The sequence below is a fragment of the Pagrus major genome, chromosome 23 (assembly GCF_040436345.1).
Source record: "Pagrus major chromosome 23, Pma_NU_1.0".
NCBI classification, from domain to species: Eukaryota; Metazoa; Chordata; class Actinopteri; order Spariformes; family Sparidae; genus Pagrus; species Pagrus major.
In genome coordinates, this window is record NC_133237.1 from 22,167,904 (window position 1) to 22,194,699 (window position 26,796).

Here is a 26,796-nt window from a genome sequence, read left to right on the forward strand (position 1 = left end):
AAGCAATGAGTCACTTAACAGGATTTATTGCCAGCTGATAGAACTTTAACCACTAACTACAAATTAATTCTGTTGCTCCTGAAGCTCGGGAGACTGAACCACTCAGCCGTGAATGCAGATTATGAAGCAAAAAGCCAAAATACTTTTGGAAAAGGTACAGTGGGAACAAGAAAAGAGACTCAAAGAAAAGCCAGAAAATAAAATAAATAAAAATCGCTTCTTTTGTGAGTCAACATTCCTTCATTCCAGTAACAAATATGAGTGTCCTTGCAGTCCTGGCCCAATCTCTACAGTGTGAGAGCGACACATCAACACAGCAAAGGGTAAGATAGTTGAAGCAGTTTCAGGCGTCTTACTGTCCGTCTTCACTGTAAGACAGTTTGGTCCCAATATTTTTGTTTCATATTTCAGCTGATTTGAACTTGATGGACTTATGTGATCTACATGATTGCTGATCATATTTCCTTGAAGACTTTTTGGATAGTTTGGTACAGCAGTGATGTTCAAACCTGTTTCTGGGGGCCCAGGAATGTTTCCCTGCCCCTACACACCTGATTCACACGTATGGGTCGATTGGGCTTCACCGCGCTTGATGACGAGTTGATCATCTGTTGGTGTGTTAGAGAGGGGGAACGTCCAAAACATGCAGGACAGGAGGCCCCCAAAACCAGGATTGAAAACCAGTGTAGTATAGGCCGCTTGCTTGCAACCAAAATGATGTTAAAGCCTCAGTTGCTCATTAAAATCACAACAATTCTGTCTGATTTCACAGCTGCAGCTTTTAAGCCCAATACACCCCTTGTCCCTATACTACTTTATCTTGATAGTTGTAGGGATAGAAGGGTAAGAAAAAGTCCTAGGGCTACATGACCCTCCTAACTGAGGATTTTCAGAGGCACACTTTGAACTGAGGGTTAAGAGAACTCTCTTTTGTTACAGTATATGACGGCCCTTTTCTTTATAGCAAGATATTGAGCTAGCTAGCCAACATTAAATTGTTATAGCTGATGTGTGCATGGCAGGGTAGGAGCACGGGATGCTAATGTTAATTTGATGACTTGATTGATGACGCGAAGTTGTGAACAAATTGCGAGCCTCTAAGCTTTTCAGTCTCCATCAGATAAATGGTAAATGCCATTGTGATAATACCATCAGCACTAACACATGAGAAATCACCATAGCTGAAGACGGCATATTGGAAATATCAGGTCGCCATTGACGACAACTGTTGATGTATGAAGGTCTTGAAGGGTTGTCTCATTTCATAGTGGAAGATTTCCTGCACTATCCCTTTAAGCGCTTGTTCTGAGGGGCAAGGGGGTACTCGAAAAAGAGGGGTAGGGGTAAACATTGGAAATGTGACTTTATTGGTGGAGTTGAGGGATGTGGTTGTAAAATCTTATCTTAATGTTTTTATTTTATTATTTGGTTTCAGTGAAAAGTATTCCAGAGAAACAAGAAGTGATTAACAACAGACCCCCCCCCCCAAAAAAAAAGCTGTTTGTGTCCAAGTCCAAATCAAACATTTTGGTGCTGGTTGCATTTTCTGACATCATTCAACATGAGCTGCAGGCGAAACGATGCTGTCTGGTGGCCTGCTCAAGGGGCCTGATGCATGGCTTCATAAAAAGTGTATAAGGTTTTTTTTTTTAAATAAAGCTTGCCACTTTTTTATTTCTTTGAATATAGTGCAGCAGTGTTGTGGGAAATTCCAGGCAGCCACGATCTCAGATATTTCACTTGTTAAATGTGACAATATTCACAAAGTAATCCTGAACAGGATTCTCTTGTTCTCTCTAAAACTGCTTCACATCCTTCCTCAATTTGTAATAAACACAATTCCCAAAAAAACAGATGCCAAAACCTTAAACGTTTCATGAAAACATCCTGTTTCATTTACTCTGTTCATTTCTGTTGTTTTAATGTCAAATGTGAGCAGGTGTACTGCATTAATAACGAGCTGGCTGGAACAACTTGGTTATGAGTATCTGCATTTTCTAGTGGTGTCACCTTCACCTCCTCACACTTCTCCTGCTCTTTACTTTCATGCGGTATAAGTACACTTTCATCATTTTAATCCTTTAGAAAACCAACTTCTTTCACTTTTTGTGCTTTGCTTTTTTTTTAAGAACTTGTTTGCCTTGAAGCAGTAAGAATATACTGCCACATAACTTTCATAGCTCTGAATTCTTTTTCTTCTAAGCGCCTCACATCCTTGTTGTTGCTAAGGCGGTGCTTCAAAGAGCAACCATACAACACACAACCACAGCAAACGGATCCCAAACTTCATGAAAAGAGCCCGTTCCAGGCAAACAGGGAGATTCAGTCATGTGTGGTTCTGGTACTAAATTACTTTAACATTTTGTTTAATAATATACTTGCACGCTAGAATGTGACAGAAAGCTGTGTGCGCCACAATGCTGCAAGCAAAATGGCAGACTAGTTGCAGTGAGTAGTGTGAGGTTAACGGTGGTTATGAAACATTTTTGGGGGGTAATGGGGTGCAGAGTAGGGGTGAAACAGAAAATACTTGGGGAAACTGGTGGAAGTTGTGACTGGGAGACACGCCATGACCTCAGAATTAAACACACAATACGTAACCTCGCAATCAAAGTGAAACAAAAGACATAAGTAGTGTGAGATCATGGGAGTTGCTGTCTTCATTGTCAGACAACCACCATTGCTGATGGAAATCTGTCAGACGTGACTCAGGTAGAAATGTTCATGGACGAGAAAATTCACGTTATATTTAATCATGTTCACCAACTTCCTGCCTCACTCTCCGACAAAACTACTCTCCCCAAAATTATATCCACAGAAGACAAAATGAGAGGCACCATTACCTTCAGTAAAATTAGGGATTTGGCTGGTTTCTGGAAACATTTAGGAAAGTGTTCCTCAAACTTATTACATCACGTACCACCTCATAAATATTAGGCTCTCCATGTTCCACCACTATAACTGACGTCGAGTTGTATCTCCTTGTTGTTTTCAGTTGTTTGCTGCTAACGTTAGCAGGTGCTGCTTAAGTAGCCACTACAACCTGTGCATTGTCGTCAACTTCAGTTTCAACAGGCCTGTTTAAAATATTGTCCTCTGCTCTGCACTTCTCTTCCTGATTGTTCCTATTTGGAGCCACATTTGTGTTGCTTTTGAATATTTCATTTTACCTCTGCGAACTATCTTGCAATCACAGTTTGCGATTACAGTAACTCCTAATGCATCATGGATAGCGTATGCGGCACCACGTGCATGAATGTGACTACGAAGACGGCTGAAACAAAAACGTTACAGGGTGAACAAAACTTTTTGAAATTGCTTTTCAGTTGAAGTATTTTCATTCCCGAACCCAAGCCTGAACCTATAGGAGCAACAGAGCCTATAAGCATGCAGCCTAAGCAGGGGTAAAAGAAAAAAAGTGGCCTCTCACCACTCTTCAGAAAGTCATATTTAAAACACGATCAACCTTTCTCACTCAGACCACTCTCATACAAGACGCCAGCAATTTGCACAGCTGCGAGGCGAGAAGTCTTTTTGTCTGGCACAAAATCATTAAGACTCGAGCCCTGTTGGGCACAAGAGCACAAGTATCTGTCATGAGTGAGGCATCGTAGTCCCAAAACATACCTGATGTAAAAATCAATCCCATCAGTGACCTGTTAAGCGATGATGAACTGCCCACACTTAAGAGGTGCCAGTGGCTCAGACGTCTCCTTCAGTGCTGGGCCGAAGTTGGTCTCAGCCTGTATTATCCAACAACAGGTACACAGTAGGACTCACAATAAAGGTTAAATACCTTTTGAGGAGATGATGAGAGATATAGATGACAAGGTGGAGCTCAGTAAAAGAGTTCCTCTGCTGACTGCTTCACTGAGATGAGAGTCAAGAAATGTTGCCCAACCCAATTTAGGAAGCTAAGAGAATGTTTCTTGCCTGTCAAAGTTAGCTTCACATTTGGCTGGACAATGGCTGGCCGCCTCCATTGCTATGTAAATCCAAGGCGTCGATGTGCCGGCAATTGCGTGACATGGGCGGAGGTGTCGATGACATGCACTGTTGTGCGACCCACAGCCGGGAGTTTTAAAAGCTGGAAACAGCTGATCACAGCAGTCAGTTCATCACTCCATCCGCGGACGTCAAGATGAGCAACTGGAAAGCCGCTGAGATCTGGGAGATGCTAACCATCACAGCCGAGAGAATCGTCAATAACCAGATCACTCGTCACAGTTCACGCCCAACTTCGTGCTTCACGTCACGTCACATGTTTATGCCTACCCCAGAGGCGGCTTTTTTGCAAAGGAGGAATATTACACCTCCGTTTGACATAGACAAGGCGGCAGATTGCAGCCTTTACCTGGCTGCAAATGTGGCACAAAAAGGGGCTTTAGTTTCATTGTAAGTGTGGTCACTGCAGTTTGTGTTGTAGTGCAGCACAGAAGGGGGAAAACAGAATCCGGTCAAAAAAATGCAAAATTCAGTCTTTATCCTGGTGAAGAGGCCGTTGAGATGTCCACATTTTGGAAAATTGTTCTCATATTGTTCCGATCAAATACATATTTTGGTCTATCAAATGGGGGAAAACAGCCCAGATTGCAGCCCTGAATGGGCAGAATCATCCACTGCAGTATGAAGGCCATGTAGTTTTTTTCCCAATTGAAGAACCTCATACTGAACAAAGACCGAGACAAAAGGAGGCTAAAAATGAACCATCAAAGGACTCGGAGCACTCAGACGAGGAGGGACATAACTGGGCTCTGAGACCGAGACAGCACCACCACCAAGCTGTAGAGCAAAATGTTGCAAGTCCACTTACTCTGAGTACATCAGGCTGAACTTGACGATGGAGCAGAGGAGTTCAGAATGGACACGGAAGTGGACAATGATGCCACCGAAAATGTCACCACTGCATTTGACACTGACGTATGAATCATAGGTCAACCCACACATCAGCCCACCACATGTAAATGCACCGGCAGCAGCAAAGATGATGCATGAATGGTTACTGTCCATTATGTGGGACAGTAAGGACAGAGGTGAGCAGAGATGGAAAAAAACATATATCTGAATGTTATTTTAACTTGCCTGCTGTGATTTTTTTTTTCTTGTTGTTTGTACTGTGATGTTTTAATAAGTGGCTTGTATTATCAGAAATGTCAGACTCATACGGTGGCCCTGAAGGTCAAAACAAAAGCAACATTACACAAAACACAACAGCATTTCAGAAAACAAGAACATTTCAACATGTTGCATTTTCTGTAATGCAATAGTGTTTTGTGAAATTTAGTATTTTCTGAAATGTCACCGTGTTGTCTGTAATGCTGTGTTTCGACCTTCAGGGCCACCGTAGACTCGGCTTCATAAGCTGGATGGTTTGCAATTGAGTCAAGACACTGTAATGCTGTGAAGAATGTTTTTGGTGTATACATGTCAGAAGAAAAATGAAAACAACGCGGCTGCTGTTGATCCAGACACTAAAGAAGATGTTCGCTCCGCCGTAATGAAGCCAACTTTAGCTGTGACATTGAATGAGCACAACACTTTGCATTCCTGCATCCAGCTCACACAGCGGCAACTCAGAGGATTAAGTGTGATCTTGACTTTCGTAGGCCGCTGGTGCCCAGGTTTGTGTAGAGAAAACACTCCACATGCAGGGGAAGCTGCTGCCTTGATGAATCATTCTGTTTCAAGTGGAAAGCAAACATGCAGCAACACAGCAGAAACATTGATTACAAATCTGTTTATAGCTGCTTTCAAACCATAAATTCCTCTGAAATTCAACATGATATTTCTATACTGCTGTCCAGAAGTGATGATATAATGCTCAAAATGATTTTCAACACAAATTACTGGCACTCAGGAACCCAAATGTTGCACCTCTGAATCTCCAAATATGATGTTACCAAAATTATTCAGGATGTTCCTTTAAAAGACAAAACGCATATAGAATTATGATCATGTGCATGACGTCAGAGACATGATTAAATATTTATAACCAGTTGCCTAAGTGCATATATCTTCACAACTTCATTATGAAAGGGAAGGTGGGATGAGCATCGAAATCCCCTCGGAGGCGAGCAGAGCAGCGCTGGTGAGACTTTTAGGGACACGGAGAGAGCGTCGGACTTTTTCCTTTTTTTTCCTCCTCTCACAATCGACACACAAAAAGGAGAAGGAGGATAAGGATGGGCGCCCAACTCCTCTGGGATTCGTTTTAAGACAGTGGCAGCGGTAATTGATCCAAATGACTCACTTGAAACTACTTAAGAGAAACTTAGATTGTGGACTGACCCATTTTGTCTCCGCCGAGCTGCTCTAATCTTATTCCGCTCCCAAGTTTTCTCGCACAGTTCAGCAGCCTATGAAAAGAAATAACGCGACTTACGCGCAGTTGATGCCTCCGAGAAGCCACCCCTATCCTCATATGCCAGTCTGTCTGACTTTAGAACCTATATTGTTGCCAGACCGCGGACCAAGAGAGGAGGAGGAGGACTCCGATGGAAAATCATGCAGCACTTTGAACCCATGGAGACATGGCACATAGGTTCCTCTCATCTACGAACAGATTCAGCGCCAGATTCGCCTTCATATTCACCGTGTCACTGTCCTGCACCTATCTATGCTATAGTATTCTTTTTTGTCGCAGCACAATCATGACAAACCAGGGTTATGAGGGGAAAAGATGCCCGCCGAGCAAGAACGCAGGAGGGAAGAAACTTCTTGGAAAACTGGACAATTGCGCTTCGCTGGAAGTCAGGTCCGCTCTGGATGGCTCTGCTGCCCAGCGAGGATCAAGTGATCCCCGCGACCAAAGTAAAGCCCCTGCCTCGACTGGGAGCCACTGGGCTGACATGAAGTTGAGAAACATGAGTGTCGCGCAGAAATATGGGAATAAGAAGCTGCCTAATGCGCTAATAGTGGGTGTAAAGAAAGGAGGCACCAGGGCGGTGCTGGAGTTCATCCGGATACATCCAGATGTGCGCGCTCTCGGAACGGAGCCGCACTTTTTCGACAGAAACTATGACAGAGGGCTTGACTGGTACAGGTGAGGAAACATATGAGACGCTCATTAAATTATAGACCTCTAGTTTTCAGAGATAGATGTATGATTTGTGTTATATTCCTGCACAGATGTTTTCACTTGCCACCCATTGTGGTGCAGCTCTGCTGGGCAGGGGAGTCCTGTGATGTGTGAGGTCCTGACGCTTCAATATTTAAATTTAACAAGTTTTTTGACAAGCATGAATGCTAGATTATATAGTCTAAGGCATTTTTCAATATCATATTCAATATAAGAGACACTTGGCTGCAGAGTGAACACACCCAGAGACACCATTTCTGTTCCAGGGGCGACCCCCCCACACACACACATGCAAACAAACTGTACACACACCTCAGAAGCACACCAACACTAAGATCACAAGTTTGATTCTACTTTTCACTCTGCAGAGCTCTGTGGTGCTGAACAGACAGCTCCATGAGGCTGATGTAGGATCAGAACACAAAAATGCATTGCAGAACACAGGTTTCCAGCTGGATTCAAACCGGCTGCACCAGGAGACAAAATGTTCTCACATTGGCTGACGGAGAAAAAGGGGGGAGCTCACAAGGGGCAGCGAGCCCAGAACATCACCTCCCACCCACCTCTGCCTCTTATCTCACTCTGTCACTCACCCTGTTGGATCTAATCTACAGCCCAGATGCCTCTCTAATACATATTTGCTGTTTCTGACTGTTTGGGTGTTTTTAAATTGAAGGAGAAAGTTCAGGGTTTCTCTCAACAAAAAAAATCGATCGCCACCAAACCGAGTATGCAATCACTAAAAAAGAAAAAAATGTTTCATTCAAGTCTGCAAACAGTCGGCTGGATGGTGTTTGTGTTGCGTCCTGTCTGCCTGCAGCAGTGTGGCAGGAACAGACCACCGAGCAGTGCTTCCAAGAACATGGAACAAGTGACAAAGTCTGTTCTCAGGCTGCACTGCAGGAACGAACAGCAGAGGCAGCATCAAATTATCATGTATATGAGGATCTGCCCATCATGCCTCAGCTGACAGTTTGCTCGGATCACATTCGACACGCACACAGTTTGGTTTTTTGTTCTACGTTGGCTTTCATCAGCCTCAGATTTCAGCTTCTTCAATAACCATTAATGATGGAATTACATGATGCGCTTGTTTTAAAACTTGTACCAATATCAGCTAATTTTTGTAAATGACTTGAGGCAAAGATAGCCACCGCAGGGAAGGATTTTTTCAAGGTGTCTCTCTCTGGCTTCATTTCAGAGTAAAATAAACAGTTTCTCAAAGTAAAAGGCCTGCAGAGCTGAAAATGTTATGAACAGACACAGTCTGAAGGTTGGGCTTGTTCGTTCTTTTAGATTTGTGACTTACACATAGAAAAATAAGTTTGTTTTAACTGCAACTTGTCCCGTCTGACAGTTAATTTCAGAGTGTACAGAAATAAAATGAAAACGCATTGTAGATAATGTCAACATGAAAGAAGTGGACTCAAGCAGATGCAAGACGATCCAGTCGCGCACACAAAGGCTGGCTTTACAATAGAGTTATCTCAAAAGCTGCTCCGTACTCCTGAAAAGAGAATCGGTCCTTTTCATCTCCGAATTAATGAACCAGAGGCTAAAATTCTACAAAAATGCATTAATGTAAGACACAAAATCACTCCAGAGTCCCCTGGTCCAAAGTTAAAAAGGAAACACTTGCTCTATAATCTGCATGTTTATTAAGTCTCTTTTTCTGATATTAATCTTCATTTTCTATGTATTAAACATCGAGCTTACACTGCCATGCTGTTTTATTTGCATGCACAGGAAGGAGCCTTTTGCTTTTTAAACACTAAAGTATAACTTGCTAAAGGTCTACTTTATAGAAACAATGACAAACAAAGGTACCAGGCTTTGTAGAACTTGAAGTTGGCCAAGCTGTTAAATACTTCAGCAGCCTCATCATTTGAAGACAGTCAATATGTGGCCAGTGGTCAAAAGGTCAAATGTAGACACAGTGCAATCCACGCTCACAGGCCTTTCTTTATAAATAACCAACACACCAGTTAAACATCTGAACACTGCAGACTGTTCATGCAGAAAAACAGAGCTGTGATGGATTTTTCTGAGAGAAGAGATCAGACGTCATCACAACAACAGAGATGTCCTGCCCCAAACATTAATCCCAAAACCCTCATATATGCCACCTGAATGCAGCTTAAGCGACACAATATAGCTTCTTGGATGAAAATAGTTGATCATTGACTTGAGGGTTGGTGTTCGACCAGAGCTGCCAACCCAAAGTGTCAGTATTTGATGATCTACAACGTTGGTAGTATGTGCAAAGGAACAACTCCATTTTGTCTGCACCCAGAGCCCCCCACTATCCTGCTGGCAAAAAAAGTCCTCTAAATAATGAAAAAAACATCATCGTGAGGATTATAAGGCTGTTGTATCAACTCCAGATTGTATTTCCACATTTTTGTATGCGTGCATCCAGGGACACAAAGAGTGTAGGCAGGTCAAGAGATCGAGAGAGACGCCCCCTCTCTCTTTCTCTTGGATCCAGTCAGGGTCGCCTCACCAAACTCTGATCAAACCTTCTAAACCAGGCAGCGCTGATAAACTATAAACCAAGATTCTGTTACCACACTGCCTATTTCTCGCCTAAAATGTTTTCAGTAACATATTTTGCTGTATTGAAGTTTGTTAACCAGAAGTGGCCGCCGTATTGTTTCCTGTATTGTGAAAGTAGAGGTTGAAAAATCGTTCCCGTGTGAGCAGTGCTGATCGAAAATGAACCACGATCCTGTTCATTTTCCATTTCTCGCCAAAAAGGTATTCAAAACCATATTTTAGTGTACTAAGTGTACAGTGTAGTGTTAAGCAATATTGTTTGTTACCAGGTGGCCACCAGACTGTGTCAAAACGGACTATTAGCCAAAATCAAGCACCGCCCAACTCGCTTCACCCGTCAGCGAGAGTGTTTAGTGATCCTGAAGTGGCTATTTGTCAAAAATATGAAGGTTTCTTTCTATAAAGGCCAGTGGTGCACCGGTTCAGTTAGGTTGCACTCAGGCAAATAAGAAGTCCATTGTCCAGGCAAGCTTCAGTGTTTTTGTGTTAATTTATTTTCCAGATCAGAGCAAGCGTACCTGGTCCATCGTCATTCCCTTTTGCGCTGGTGCTTCACCCGACATTGACACACCTTTGCCCTTTATCTTAAACTCGTGCTTCAACCATTAGTGTAACAAATACAATACACCAAATAACTACTGCTAATAATAATCCAACAGGGAAATGGCTTCTACAGGTCCGGAGCGGCACAGCGTATTCCGGTTGTTGGAACCACAGCCCTTTTTCTCTGTTTTCTCTGGTCATGTAGCACCAATTTCAAAAATAAAATTTAAAATTCTACTGCATAGACAGCCCACTTTTATGCAAGGACCATCTTGCCAGCGGTGAAAAATGTCATTAATGATGCAAGAGCCTCAGTTTACTTCAACAGAAAGAAAAGTTACGCCAGAGGTTTGGGGTTTACACAAGTTCAGTCTTGTTTTTTCTATGTCACTCTAAATTTGAGCAAAGATCAATGGAGGTCCCTCACTGGTATGATGCCACTTGTGGAAAATAACAAAACTGGAATATTTCATGCTTGTTGTAAGCTGACGGTTCTTAGATTCCAGATAAATACTCTACAGATACAATGGACACAAAGGCTGGTTAAATTCAGGCTGAATCTGCTGTTATTCAACTTGACGAGTGACTGAGTGATGTTCATTGTGTTGGACTGGCCCTCAGTGATTAACTGTCACACTGTTTGGCTTTTTGGCAGCACGTCACATAAAGTATCTTTCCATTTTGATTAACTGTCACATTTGTCTCTATAGCAAGTAACAAAGTGCTTGTACATTCTATACGTGTCGCTCCGCTTTGCACTTTGCAAGTTATCAGTTGGACTATCGGTCTTCCTGTCAATGAGCTGCAAATTACAGTCAGATTCATTCATAATAAAATGTCAGTTATCTCAATTCAATTAATCAATCCAGACAACCTTTCGATCAAAGATCTTTGGTTAAACTTACCATCCAATCTAAAGGCTGTAATCAAGTCAAATCATTAATGTATAAGACAATTAAACCTTCAATCATTCTAAAAATGCATACTGTACATAAGTGAGACATGAACTGTAGCTCCAGATCTGTAATATCACTGCACATTGTATTCTATACTCTGTGCATGTGCTGGATAAAGAACCTTGAACTTAATGAGCATATTCATGCTCCCCAGAGGATGTAGCCTTGCTTTTCTAATGTGGACACTGTTAGTCTTGCGTAACCAGAGCTCCACAGGGCTGTGTCAGTGCTGGAGAAAGGTCTGGCTGCACCCATTATCAGTTTGGTATAGGAGTAAAAAAAACAAAATGCTCTGGCTTGTTTATATTTCTTTCAATCAATCACAATCATCTTGGCTGGTGCAAAACCTAGGATGCAGCGACAGTGTTCCTGCAAAATAACTTCAGGGGGAACTTTTGCACATGGGTAGGCAAGCTGACATTAAAATAGCTAAATCCCTGCAAAGGAAAAAGGTAACAACTGCTAGCTTGTTTACTTTTGTAGTGTGACCAGATTAGGGTGAGGGTAATTTGTCATTTTCAATGTGTTTGCTGCCATCTTGGAGGCTGTTGCTTGTTGCTAACACGCAGATAGCTGAAGGGAGGAGAATGACTGGATTAATCAGCCATGGCAGATTCACATAAACAGTCTATATCCAGCGGACTCGTGCTGAACTCACTGACATACATACTCCACTTCCTGTGACTAGCGTACTTCATAATAAAAGTCAACCTCACCAGTTCAATGCTTTTAATGTGAAGCTGCAGGATTAGGTTTGTGTTAGCAGTAATTTATTACAGGTATCTACTTATATTCAGCGTCATTGATGAATATAATCCGTAACACTGGTGTTGTGAGTTTGTTAACCGCCGTTTGTTAACCATAGTCCACTTAGTAGCAAACTTATCTTCTATGCGTTTAATCCGTCCAACAGTTTTAATCTCCAGCTCATAATGAGCATTACGGCCTTGATAAAGGGTTATTAGAACTGCCATTGATTCATTTATTAGTAATTTAAAAAAATCAACACAAAGTCCATAATCTCCCTGTAAAAACACTTGAAACTCATTTCATTTTGTTTTTATTTCCACTCCTTCTCAGAAGCTAATATCTGTTGAACAGACAGAAACATACAACATTTGACACCAAATTAACTCCCGTCAGTTTCAGTGTACCGGCCAGCTGTTCTGCACAGTCTGTCCTGTTACATTAAGCGTGTGACGGATCATTTCGCCTCAGAAGAAAAATGGTGCCGTGTTCTTGTGAAACAGAACACACACGTGGCCTCATTTATTTTGTGTGACTGCGCTCACGTAGCCATACAGGACCTGATAAATCAGATATTTCACCGCCGCCAATTTCCTCACACTTCTCTCACCACTTTTTTCCGTCCTCCGCAGAATCATAAAGATCAAACAAAAACACGTCGCCATACACCATCAAGACTTAAAAGGGCATCTCAGCTCTATTGATTTCACAGGAGTCAGAAGGAGTCAGTAGATTCCCTGAGAAGGGGTGAAATTGTATGAGAGGCTGCAGCTACAAATATTCTCCAGGTCCACATTAATTGGCTCGGGGAGGCAGGGAGCTCTGGAACAGTATCATCAGAAAGGTTGATGAGGACAGAAAGTTAGATGGTTCTCATTTAACACAGAAAACTGCACATTATACAGCGAGGGATGGTAAGGCGTAACTCTGCATTATTAATGAGCTGTCTTCATTTCAGTGCAGCTCAGAGACATGTGGTGGTTAACATTAATTACCAAACAACTCTTTTTGAGACGTTTCCCCTGTGAGACCAGTCTGAAACACAGAGAGATGGTGCTTTTATTCCTTTGATGAATTAATTCAGGAAATAATGTAATCATGCATACATTATGGACCAATCACATGCTAAATCCGATTAATTAAAAACCTATAGAGCCGGTTTGCTCCAGACTAAAATATCTCGACAGCTATTAGATGGATTGCCATTCATGGTGTCTAGACCATGTATCACAGGTGTGGTTTGAGTGAAGTTAAGAAAAGCGGGTACATTAATTTTCTGCACAAGATGGTCAAATTTGAAATCCTTCCAATGCTTTGTTTTATGACCAAATGCAAACTCTCTAATGACACCTCAAGCAGCTGATTCTGACCAGCATGCTAACATGCTAAGCTAATGCTCAACATGGCAAACATAAAGTATAACAGCTTTGCATCAGTATCTTTGTATCTTTGCTATCTTTTAAGGTGGACGTCAAACTCCCTCTGGACTGACTGGCTCCTAATTAACCAGTGAGAGCTTAGAGGCATTCCCTTCACAGCCAGTCAGGGTGTGACGACGCCCTTTTGCGAAGGGTTTAGAGAGGTGGGGAAGGGCACACTCTGGTCAATTTGATTTCCGCCTTGACTCACTGCAGACCTGATCCAAACAGATTGTCAGCCAGAAACTCTGGTCTGTCTGGCCCCGTGTCCTTCTTTCTGAAAGAGGGAAGTTTCCACATTCTGAAAGCTAGTTGTGTGACTATCATAAGTCTCCGTTCAACCAGATTAACTGCATCAGGGCCGTGTGTGTCATTAAACCTCTGGACACCCAGGCCCCTTTATACAACTTTAAAGTTTCCCTAATGAAATGAAAAAAAGGTTGATTAAAAGAAAAAATGAATTGCAGCTGCTTTATCCCTGAAGAGGCTTTTTTTTAAAATCATTATTGAAGAATTTGTGCGATTTGGGATACATTTCTCGTTCGCAGGCTGCTTCCCACCACATCCACCACATTGTCATGTTTTAAGCATATTAGCATTTAGCTCAAAGAACCACTGTGCCCACAGCCTCACAGATGGCTGCAGACTCTTTATGTTTTTGAAAACTAGAAGTACAGTGGAGCATTTTCTGTGTGTGTGTGTGCATCCCTGCTGCTTTTTGTTTTTCCTTTCTTTTTAGAAATTTAGTATTTATAGACCAAACTTGCACATTTTTGTAAAGTAAGTGACACTCACAAAATTACATTTATATACTACTGATTTGCAAAGTTGAAAAATGTCTGTACTAAACTATTATACTATGAACTATTTGCAAAAAAACACAAGTAATTTCACTGCAGAATCCACTCAACAATAGAATAATTAAAAAGAGGGGAACACCTGTGCACTTACTCCATGCCACTTTGCCATTGCACATACGTGATGTGCGTGTAACCAGCCGACTATTCTCCAGTAGAATAATTAACATTATCATGGTAACATTTCAGCCAGACAGGCGTTATATTTTTTTACGTCCAACCCCGTCTCGAGTCTGACGCAGCCCTGCGACAATCTGAAAAACCTGCAAGTTTGCCCCAACGTGACTAGACAAGATGGTGTATCATCTCAATTGCAACCACTCTCTGTACTTCCGTGCTGAATTGTAAGGCTTTGCCACGGCTGGATATAATTTGTAGCGTCTTAAAATATGAGAGTTATAGTGAGTCACTGTACTTGCTACAGTTGCATTTCAAGTGCTGATGAAACGGCAAAAAATAAAGGGTGAGTGCCGTAACAAGTGTGTGGTTGAGCGAGTGAGAAAGAGAGCGACAGGGAATGCGAGTTGTCAGTTTAGCAGTACATTTACATTTTAAGGTCACACAGTTGCCACAGAGCCTGTGCCATGGTTACAGACGTGTGCCATGGTTACAGACGTGTGCCATGGTTACAGACGTGTACAGTGTAGACTGCAGTGAAAAGGCATTTTTCTATGGACATGGATATAAAATCAGTGAGTATAATTGCAGTAGCATTTATTGTACTTCTCCAATGCATATGTGGCAACCCATCTAATAGCATATGGACATCTTCAGGAAACAGGATTTATAATGATGTCATTAGTGATTTATTTGCCATCGGTCGTGCAAAATGAATGATTGTCGACAGCTATCTGATTTGTCACTTCCTGTGTCATGAAAATAGTGAATCAAAATGTCTCTATCAGTCTGGAAACATTGTCAGTATGGAAATATCCAGCCCAGCAATCCTTAGCTAACACTTAGAGATTGTCAGCTTGTTAACTTCCCCCCCATCCTGACTGACCAGGGATCAAATCCTGCCTGAGCTTTCCCTCCTGTGTCTCCCCCTCTGTGGGCCCTTTTGTACTTTCCCACCATCTGAGTAAAGAGATAAACCACTAAAGGTTTGTGGACTGTCGGCTCTCCATTTATAAATATCCTTGACTGTCACATTGCTGGAGGCTACACTGTAAACTCAGAAAGAACTTCTAAGAGCTCCAATGTTGATGAAAATTCAAGAGATCTCCATGAACATCAGTTAAGGCGCTGCTGTTAAACTGCACAAATAGGTGATTAACAGAGGGGGCGTGTGTAGAGGCAGAACATAAAATGCCCTTCATGTTTATAGCATTGTGACATTGTGAATGTCTTAAACAGTGATGGGCAGATTGAGTGAATTGTAAGATAATCAAACATTTTTATCATAGCTGCCACAAAGATGATAGGATTACAAAAAGCCTTTACAGACTTGATTTTATGTGTTGAAACAGCAGCCCAAGAGCTGTACATTCGTCAAAAAATGCACAAAATGGACAAAATAAGCAGTAAGCCTCATCTGAGAATGTGCATTTTAGGATTTCAAAGGCTTTCCCGTCCGTCTGAGTCTCTTCATTTCAGCGTCCGCGGACACTTTCCCGCGCCACATGTTAATGTGACAGCTCGTAGCTCAGCTCAATTCAACGTGTTATTGTTCAAGGAGAGCAAGTGTCAGTCATTTCCCCCTGCAGAATAAACCATGAATAATTGTTATTTCGAGGAAAACAAGAGGCTAGTGCTGAAATGACAGCGATTAAATAGGTTTCGGTTCAAGGTCAAATACATTATGCAATTTCCTTTTAGCAGTATTGCAGGACTGTATTGTCCTGCTATGAATCTGTTTATGATTCTATTATGTGGCTGAGGACAGGCCTGATGTTAAGAGGATCCTCCACTGCGAGACATCTGGCTCAGTCACTCTGCTATTTTCACCCAATTTGTCTTCAATTAAATTAGAAAAATAGATGCTTGATTCTCCGAGCCCGGGATTGTTATTCACCTCTGTTCCTCACCTCGGCGAATTGGCCGCAGGATTGCTGCATTCGTGTGGACTGCTCTTTGTTAACTCTTAATCGACTCTCAAGGCGGCAGGACTGTGTTGCTGGTGATTAATGATCAGATGTCATCACAGCTGTAATCTAAGTGAGTGATACTTTAATAATGGAGCAGCCTCTCCAGTGGAGACTGGATCTATGCTGTCATATCAGGACAGAGGAAGATGCCATTTTTAGGAAGTGCTGTGGCACAGACATTATGAGAATCACGCAGCATAAGAACATTTTCTCTGCACAGCCTACCTGAGTAATACGAACTGTTAATGGGTTTCGACGGCAGGGAAGCACGTCGGTGTGTGGGGTATTGGCTTTTCAGGACATTTCAGGACAAATGGTTTGTATGAAACACGATTTCCCCCAAGTTGGTTTCGAAAATATGGGAAGAAAGTTTGCAAAAAGAAAATAAAAAGATCTGAAAACCCTTGAGGCAGCATTTCAAATTGGGATTTTCGGTGGCATACATTGCCATTTGAAAAAATACAGTATACAATAATTGGGGTGATTTTTTTGTGAGGACACAAAAACGAAATGATGCGTAATGATTAACAAATGAAACAAAATAAGATATAACTACAAAATAAAACAGGAAATAAGTAAACCAAAAAGCCAAACAAACCATGACAGATTAGTCGTGGAAAAAAAGTCGTGCAATGTGACTATTGCACATGCGCACACTGTGATGTTGCTGGTGAAACAATTGTGTTGGATAATAGCTTGAAATGAAAATGAATGTGTCAAAGATTAAAGTACTACAACTTTGCATATTTGAATTATATTTTTTGTGTATCCAGTATGACTCTGCTGTTCTCCTTTGTTTTTCTCTGCCGTTACTTGTTTTTGTGAAGCTATAATCCAGTCTGAAGATACCAACATAAACATAAAGCTGCAATTTAAATTAATTTATGTTGGTGTGCTGGATATTATCTGACTTTGCAGCACCTCTGATAAAAGCTTTGAACTATTTCTTCTGGAAAATATCAACGTTTTGTTTCCAAACCAAATCTTTTAATGTATCACCAAGGACTGGAACCATCATTACTCTGCATGCTGTTCACTGTGATAACACACAGGCAATAAGAGCCCAGAAGACCTTTTCTGATAATTTACTGAGTAACCGTTTTGTTGTTGAATTACTCCAGAGACCGAGCGAACACAGCATGTAATGGATACTTTGATTCGGGCCTCTCCGTGGTCAGCCGTGTGCCTGCATATTGTTTAATGGGCAGGGTTCATTATTAGTCTTTGTAATGATAAATGTTTGTTGTCCGGCAGGAGGTAAAGGCCATTCTCTAAATCTCTCTGTCCCTGCCCCTGCAGAAACTTCACATTGTGATTAATGGTTTCGAAGTTAAATCCCAATCAGATCGGTATTTGCCTGAAAGCCTCCCACTCAACTCTTCTATTCAAAGTGTGTTGCCACAATATACCTTGGTAATTACAAGTGATAGCGAAGATGGTGATTCGCATTCGATGCCGACAATTTTTGTGTAAAATTTCATTTCATGTTGGTCTGCATTCCCCATGTTAGTGGACATAAATATTGAGATATATTTACTAATTCCCTTACTTTGTTTGTTATTTTGTAAGGGACTTGCATTTTGTATGCGAAGCTTTGACAATTTTATATTTGTGCTGCAAACATTAACTGAGACCTTGTCTTGAACTGACAATAAGCTCAAACCACAGTGAAATGACAGTAATAAATTCTGAGTTCATTGATCGTTCACAAGGAGATGATTCAAAGCTGACCTTTACTTGTTCTGATGGTCTGCATCCCTGATGAACCTGCGTTGCTCTTTAGAAGTTTAACTTGTCCAAGTAGACACACTCGTCTGGAGCTGAGCGGTGCACCGCCTCGCTTCATTGCCTCGTCTTCACACTGTGAAATAATCATGCACGTACTGTAGGTGATGCAGCAATTTGCAGCTTTTAAATGCATATAGACGCAGTGTCACATACAGAGGGTGGCTCAGCCTGCAGTCTGTAATGTAATACAACAGCCCTGCACCGAATAGCTATTAATACCCTATTTTTGTGTGTCGGAGAGGTTTTAATTGGTAATCTTTTGGATTCTGTTGTCACTGGAAAAAGTTTGTTTTTTGTTTTTGTTGTGGCTTAGTCTGTTTATTTGTGAACTGATACCTGTGTTTGAAAAAGAGGAATATTGTGAGTGCTTCTAAGGGCTGGGCCAATGCAAATATTTTAACCCAGTGTGACACTGTATAAGCGATGACCAAACCTGGCCAGTAATATTGAATTTAGCACTACGTGTTTTGGAAGTAAGATGACAGAATTATATAACAGTGGGCCACATCTAAAACAATAAATGATAAAAACACTCAAATCATAAGTAAGCAATCAAAAAGGTTAACAACAAATACACTCATGTGGTACTGGAATGTTTCTGATAGCATTGTGTTAAAAGTTACAACCAAAACTCATTAGATAGCAGAGTTGTATCCTGTAAATTAGCAGATTTTGAAGCATAATTTCAAAATATCAAAATGGTTGCATGGTCGTCATGTGGTCAGTGTCTCTGTGCACTCTCTGCACCACAGACACACAGAGTCACCCGATTAAAGCATCACAATTTTAATGAAAACATTTTGTTTCTTCTGGGCAACGTAATTAGGCTCTAATATATAACTTCATTGTCAGTAACAACTGAGACATTTGTCCCAATGTTCGACTCGCCCTGCTTAGCTTTTGTCTGGTAATGACCTGCTTTGATCTTCTCCATCCTCCTGGTCAGTGCCAGCTAAACCCAGAGTATAAACCGCTCGCTCCTGCAAGATTTACATTAGGTCCCGCTGGATCCCAATGCAGTCCTCTAGTACATTCAAAAGACTCAAATGTTTGGTTTGTTGTACACCGCAGAAAAGGACTGAACCTTATCGACCCCATGGGAAGTCGAAGCCTGGGTAAAACAGAACTACTGGGCAATTTATAGATATTCACTGGCTGGCAAGAGTCAAAGAAATCATTAGAGATTCATTTACAGTTATAACTCCATTGCTGATGAGTTCCTGTTAAATACTTTCATTTTCAGAGGAACAATATGGCTGCTGTTGCCTTAAGCTTTACTCCTGATTGGCCTATAATAGCTAATTGTTGTCCTGCATTGGCTCCGCTGCTGTAGAAAGTGTGGCATGTTCTCCCAGTGGAGCTACAGGAGAATGGTCTATCTGGGTTTAATGGGGAGTCCTTGATACTCTGCAATAAAGACATTCATGTTTGTGGCTCATTCGACCATAATGATACAGCAGCGTCCATAGGGAACTAAGTGTGAACTCCAGACCTCCTGCCTCCACTGCACCAACAGAGATAAATTGTTGAGCGAGATAGCCGGCAGGTTCTTTCAGGGTCACTACAATACGCAGACCAGCTTTCAGCACATGGCATGGCTCATTAATGAGTGGCAAAAACGACTTGCTTTCCATTGTTGACCCTAACAACCTGAAGGAAGGATGCTTGGTGTTTTTTGTGTTTTCTTTCTCTCTTCATATGATCGCATATAATCAAATCCTATTAGAATAGTTAAAAATATAGTTAAAATCGACAAAGTGGCTCATTTATGTCGTACTTCACAGCTCAAACTGCAGTTAAAAAGCCATGCAACGACGCCGAAGCAGCTTATAAAAAATTCTGTTTAATTCTCGTGTTTGCTTCTTACATTAGGCTACAACACAAACTGTTACACACACTGTAATATACTGTAAAAGTCCCCTATTATGAAGGGACCCAAATCAAAAGGTTCAAAATTAAAGGAAACGCCGCACACATCCCCATTAGTGGTTGCCTTACAGCTATTTTCTGTGGCTTCCTGTGATGTCCCTCCTCTGTGTTTAAACAGATGGAGCAGTGTGCTTCATTTGTTTTAACAGATTCTGTGGCTTTATATAACATATATATATATTATCTCAGAGCTTTCAGTTACATCAGGGTGTAGACAGTGAAATAATCAACAAAGCATCCTGCTTGAGGGTTAATTAATAATGCTGGGAGTGTTTGTATTAACCATCCAGACCCCTTTCTACCATGAGACCTATTTAGAAATATTGAATTTTTACAAAAAAAAACATTATAAAAGCCAATTATAATAATAAATTAAAAGTCAATGTAGAATCCAAACATCCCTTAATAAAAATAAATGTGCATTTTTTTTTATTACAGAAATGACTAATAAGAACTGTGTAATTACAACATCAAATGCAGCGCTGAAGCATCCAGAACAAATTAGCTTTCAACCACTTTCTCCTATTTGACCATGTCTCATTTACAGCATTGAGGAGATCTTCCACACCTGAGTTCATTTTCCCAGAGTGATTAAAATGTCACAGCTGAGCCTGTAATGCTTCCTGACTTAAAGTTTCACCAAGAAATGGGGAAAAGACTGTAAATTATGCTGAAGAATTCAGTGTTAACTCTGAGTGAGAAGGCAGTAATCAATCAGAGCACTTCACTCAAATGTCAGTTAATCAAAGTGTGTGTGTGTATTCACACGTGTCGCTCCTGCAATGCAAGATGTTCCCATTAAAGTGCATTTTCAGGTTAGTTTCTACATACTGATAAAGATGCTAAGGTTTCAGAAACATTAGTGATCACCCTCAAAGCACTTCGATCGAAATTATGAGCATGTTTTTTTTTTTTTTTTAATCTGCAAATAATTATCACAGAGCAAGGACTGAGCAGCTTTTAGTAAAAGCACACGAGGACCCACTCCCATGAAAACCCTCAATTTTATCTTCTAATTTCAGATGCTGTGTGTAGTGCTGCACTTTCTTGAGGGCATGGGGAGAGAAAAAATCCTGATGGTCGGTTCAGACACCTGCCTCAGGTATCACATGTTCCCCTCCTGGTTTTTATTTCTGCTATCTCAATAAAGAACTGAAAATGAGGCTGAGGCTGCTGCTGCTGCTGCTGCTGCTGCTGCTGCTGCTGCTGCTGCTGCTGCTGCTGCTGCTGCTGCTGCTGCCATCTCTTCGACCGAGCAAAGAAAACAATTTATCAGAAACCGTAAATATCCGCTCATCAGCTTTAGCATCGCTGGATTGTAATGTGGATGCTAATGTGAGCCCAAACTACAAAATGCTAGATCAAAACGCTTGTAGTTATTAGAGACCTGGTGTTCCTCATTAACACATGTCCTGGACATGGTTGGTCCACACTGCTCCTGCTGCTCCTCCACTGCTGACATGAAAGCATATTTTACAAATGACTGAATAAAAGGTTGGACATCCTTTTGATCACTAGATCGCACCTTGTTCTTATTGGCTGCAGTTACAGCGAGGTTAAACAGTTCTTTGAATGAACAGCTGACAAATACAGATACGTTCTCTTTATCTTAATCCAAGCAGTGTTGTGAGTATTTGCACATTAGTTAGGTCACAGCATGGCGTGTCCCAGAGTGAGAGAAGCACTTGAGGGATTGCATATAAGAAAAATGACCAAATTGATGGTCATAGACTGCAGATTTCCCATTTCTCACCAACAGTCACTGTTGGTTTCTTTTAATCATGACTAACTCATTCTTAATGTTTATTGCTGTAAGCTTGATGACCATAACCAAGTATTTACTTTAAGCCGAACAATGCTCCTTTCCTGAACCTAACTGAGTCATTTCTGTGCCTAAACTGTATTAAAACCTTAACTTTAGTTTTGTCACATCATAAAACTGACTTTTGTTTTGGAAGGCACAGGCAAGTTATTCTGTTGCTCTAAAGGAGGGGCAGTTTTTTTGTCATCTTGCAGCACTAGTCGGCCTTTGTTGGCTCCTATTTGACCAATTGAGCATGTAGAATCGGTGGCAGAGCCCGTCGGTGAGAGAAATCCCTCTGATTGGCTGTTCAGTTTAGGAGAAGAGCCCGTTGACCCTGTCGCTGTATCCATGATTTCACCCTTTCAGCATGGCTTCTCCCCATTTTTACTTTTCCTGTGGATACAAGTCCAAATGCGGGTAGATTTTCCGCTTCTTGAGGCCATAAGGCTCGTTGCTGGCAGGTAAATGTTTGTACCGAACCAGTCATGTGATTAAAAGCTATGGTGAGAGTCCCCACTGCGTTTTGGCATCATTTACGAACTCACTGTCTCTGTCCTCTGCTGTCATAGACATGTGCACAGCACAGGCACTTCACGGTGCATTCAGAGGCACGTCCTAAACTCAGAAATCTACATCACTTTGTTCTGCAAAGCCTGTTGGCGCTGACTGGAATTTCATGGTACATTCAAGTGCAACTTGTAAACTCAGAAGTCAATATTTGAATGGTCAGAAAGGTTTAAAATGGAAAAGTTTCCTCCTTTTTTTCTTATTTTCCTTCGTTGACATGGATAACCTACACCTGTCATTACTTTCTTGTTCTGTCACTACAGCACTTTTAATAATTAGATGCTAGAATCACAACAATATATCATTAATTTCTTCAGAGGAAGATTTTAACAACAAAACTTGAGTATGTGTATTTAAAAGTTGTGTTTACTTTCAAATCAACAGGAGGACAGACAGGAAGCTTGGGAAAAATATGTCAATGCAGAGTGTCTGTTGTAGGAGAAATAACACCTCAATGTTTTTATTAACCCGTCTTTATACTTTCATAATTTATCTCAAATACGCTGCCCTTGGCTTTCTAACTTAGGATGCTTCAGCCTTTCAGAGGTTTTATCCCTTCCTCCATCTCGTCTCTATCAGCCCCCTCCGTGTTGTAACAGTCATGTAAGTTTTCCAGTGCGAGACTCCCTGGGAGTAAACAAACAGAGCAGGACTAAAAATCAATAACTCAAGGTAAGTTGGCACATGTTCCAACTTCCTGTGATGGACAGGCTCACTTGGACTTTTGTATTCTGCAAACAAACAAAAACAACCATTGTGAGTGAAAACCTTCAGTGCGAGATTTCTTGATTTAACATAATTCTCTTTTTACGAATGCCTTATTTCCCACAACGCCCATGCTCTCGACATACCGTCTGCAGAATAGTGCTGTATATAGAAACCATCTGTGACCTTTCACTGCAAGTGTTCATACTGTCAGCCCTGTTTTGTGATATGACAGGTCGCAGTCTTGAACCTGCACATACAAGATCCTCTCATCTCCACCATGTTCATCTCTGAGGATGGTGAAAACGCGTGGAATTGACAAGTCAGATAACAAAGACGGCTTCCTCGGCACACGGCCAAAGATCTGCTCAGATTCTGCACCTCCCTGGAAAAAAGGCTGCAAGTTTGTTAGTGTGTAGCAAAGCTGTTTGCTTGAAAAGGTGCTGTTCTCATACAAGATTAATAGTTGCCTAGTGGCCCTGAGGCACCCAAGCCAACAACTCAGGATTCATAAATAAAGCTAAATGGATCAATATTTCCAAGGCTTCAGAGGTAACCTATGGCTACCTCTACCTTGAGAGAGAAAACTTTGAGAAAGGTTAGGTTTTAATCGAAGCCTTCCCCCAGTAATAATAGAGAAAGTGTGGTATTTAATCATCAGAACTGTGTGCTAACCTACCTGAAACCAGAAACTCATTCTCATGCTGTGAAATAGAGAAATTCAGGCACTATATCTTCTGTAATCATAAAAGTAAAAGCCGAGTTGAATAGCGCTATATTGTAATTATTCTCACCAAACTGCTGAGTTATTGTGCTAATGCAACGGCAGAGTCCTTTTTTCTATTTCAAAGAAACGGGGAGCAAAGCGTGGATGATCTCTGAATTCAGGTCGAGGCATTGTTCGGTCTCAACAGCCGACATCCGCTCATTAATCGTCTTTTTATTGAACCAAAGTGCCAAAGCAGAATGACGTATTACAGTGGGAAGGAAAACTCGCATGACAAATAGAAACATTTGCCCGTAGTTTGTAGAGCCATTATCTTGGCAGCTTGATGATGATTATCATGATGCATGTTTTGACTGTACAAGCTGTCCTGTCACCAGTGAATATCTAACAAATATATTCGCATTGTGTTTATTTGGGTATTGTCTACTGTCATTTGACACTAGGTGTTAGCTGGAATATTGAAATAACACTGCCTTCTAAGATCTCTGAAATATCATGCAGCTGCCAAGATATCTGACACTGTTTGTTACATAACCAGTATTTTGTCGCCTTGCTTTACTGCCAGTGGTGCAGAGTAACGAAGGACATTTTGTGTTATGAGGTACTTGCTGTACATGTTTATTTCCAGTTTCTGCTACTTCATACTTCCGCTCCACTGCAATTCAGAGGCAGATATTGTGCTTTTTACTGCAGTAGTTTTCTTTGGCAGCTAAAGTTACTAGTTGCTTTGCAAATGAAGATAAAAAATGTATAATGAGCATATGAAATATCCTAAATTGCTATTCAGTTCATAAAACTCTCCAACAGTTGATAAAATAGTTACTTTTATTGCCACTTTTATCAGCAGCCTGGTCTCACAGAATACTCTATTAATAACAAACCAATGTCTTTAATATTTCACGTGTTATCACGACACATTTTTTGCTTTTTTTTAGGTTTACACATTTGATTTTGGGTGCAAATGTGATAGAAAAAAAAATTGTCAAGTGACGTAGTATAAAGAGCGGGAAAGTCCGCATAAGGAGGAGGCTGGGGTTGATGGATGGGTCAACAAACACAGGACCTTGACCCAGAAGACTGATGTTCGTGTCTCAGTCAGTGTTGACTTATTTCAACTCTGTAAGCTAACTTATGAAATGTGTTTAACTTTTGTCATATATGTAACATTAAATTAGCTCATTTTAACCCAAACCATGCTCTGAGTACCTTTTGGTGCCAACCTCTACCCAATGAGCGAACATTTCAAAGCATTATGCGTTGATTATTGGTACCATAAAGACGAGGGTCCGCTGACTGGTCCCTGGACGTTATTTCCTGACCATCTAAAGCTGATAAACTGACACTTTTACTTAAGTAACTGATGAGAATATGTTTCTACCGCTGAATACCACATACTTCACTTGCAGTTCGCCTTCTATTCTGAAATATCAAACCTGTACTGTTTGCTTCTGTAATAAGTGATAATGTAGATTTTTATCTCATGTTGTTTTGTTGCTGTTAGAGTTAATTTTTTTCATACTTTGTATTTGTGATACAAGTACGGACTCGTGTTTGCTTTCCTAAACTCATCTAGAAAACAGAGATGTGGAAATGCTCCTGGACAGGCGAATAACAACTCCTGCTGACTCATCCATGTGTGTTTTATTCTCTTGTCTCTCTCCCAAGGGGATTAATGCCACGAACGCTCGACAGCCAGATCACATTAGAGAAGACTCCCAGCTACTTTGTCACCAGAGAGGCACCCAGACGGATCTCCAGCATGTCCCACAAGACCAAGCTGATTGTTGTGGTGCGTAACCCGGTCACAAGAGCAATCTCCGACTACACACAGACTCTTTCCAAGAAGCCCGACATCCCTACGTTTGAAGAGCTGGCCTTTAAGAACAAAAGCCTGGGCCTCGTCGACTCTTCCTGGAACGCCATTCGGATCGGGATGTATATTCTGCACCTGGAGAACTGGCTGCAGTACTTTCGCCTGTCGCAGATGCACTTTGTGAGCGGGGAGCGGCTGATCACGGATCCGGCAGGGGAAATGGGCCGCGTTCAGGACTTTTTGGGACTGAAACGAATAATCACGGACAAGCACTTCTACTTTAATCGAACCAAAGGCTTCCCCTGTCTGAAGAAGCCGGAGAGCAGCAGCCAGCCGCGCTGCCTCGGCAAATCCAAGGGCAGAACTCACGTACAGATCGAACAGGAGGTCATAGAGCAGCTGCAGGAGTTTTATAGGCCATTTAATATCAAATTCTATGAAACCGTTGGACAAGACTTTAAGTGGGATTGAGAGTGCCATACAGAAACAGAGCTGTTTTTAAAATGGCTACCTCTGGAGATGAATATAAATGAGGGTATCTTTGACAAAAAATGTTTAAATGAATAGTTTATTGAGATGTATACACTGACAGAATTATAATAGAAAAATATACAACCCAGAAATTAAAATATAATCATATAAACAGTTTCACGTCATGCTGGGTTTTTGGTTGGGTCATTCTGATCACAAGTGCCATTTCTTTAAAAAGATATATATACAAATCAGAGTTTCTATAAAACATACCTGACATATAAATTCATCACCAGGCAACCAGCATTCATTCATTAACCAAGTCATTAACCAGCAATCATCCCATTTCCTTCCTGTCATTTAACCGCACCAGACCTACATTAATGACATAGCTTGAATATTCATTGTCTAGATTGCTTATTTATTCATCGTTTCCGCTCAAAAAATGAACCACCGGCTTTAATGCTAAAACGAGCTCTCGACATGAAGTTGCAGCAAAATGTCAAATGAATAATAAAACCAGCCTGTCAGTTATTCTGCAGTGAAGTCTATCTCCTCATTGTTGACAAAAGTTCACAGGCAAGGGGGGAAAATTTGCTGGAAAAAAAGTACTGTAACTGAGAAGAAAAATAACAGCTATTTTAAGACAGATGCTACAACACTGATGAAGGTTTACTGTTTGTTGAACTTCAGCTCTTTCTGTGTCAGTATTTTCGTTGTGATCCCTGAAATAAAAGGCAAAAGACTTCA

The 26,796-nt window shown here is 41.2% G+C and overlaps 1 protein-coding gene across 1 annotated transcript; it reads left to right on the forward strand.

The window, feature by feature from the left end:
* The first annotated feature begins 6,530 nt into the window (after positions 1 to 6,530).
* On the forward strand, positions 6,531 to 26,046 carry LOC141019836 (heparan sulfate glucosamine 3-O-sulfotransferase 2-like). The gene is made up of 2 exons (XM_073494857.1): positions 6,531 to 7,042; positions 25,428 to 26,046. Exons 1-2 carry the CDS (start codon positions 6,531 to 6,533, stop codon positions 26,044 to 26,046), a joined length of 1,131 nt encoding a protein of 376 aa, XP_073350958.1.
* The last annotated feature ends 750 nt before the right edge of the window (positions 26,047 to 26,796 follow it).

Bases quoted from the DNA above. Each gene is read 5' to 3' on its own strand.
- LOC141019836 (XM_073494857.1), top strand. From the start codon at position 6,531: ATGGCACATAGGTTCCTCTCATCTACGAACAGATTCAGCGCCAGATTC. The intron at 7,043-25,427 runs GTGAGGAAACAT...CTCTCTCCCAAG, and splicing joins AGAGGGCTTGACTGGTACAG to GGGATTAATGCCACGAACGC.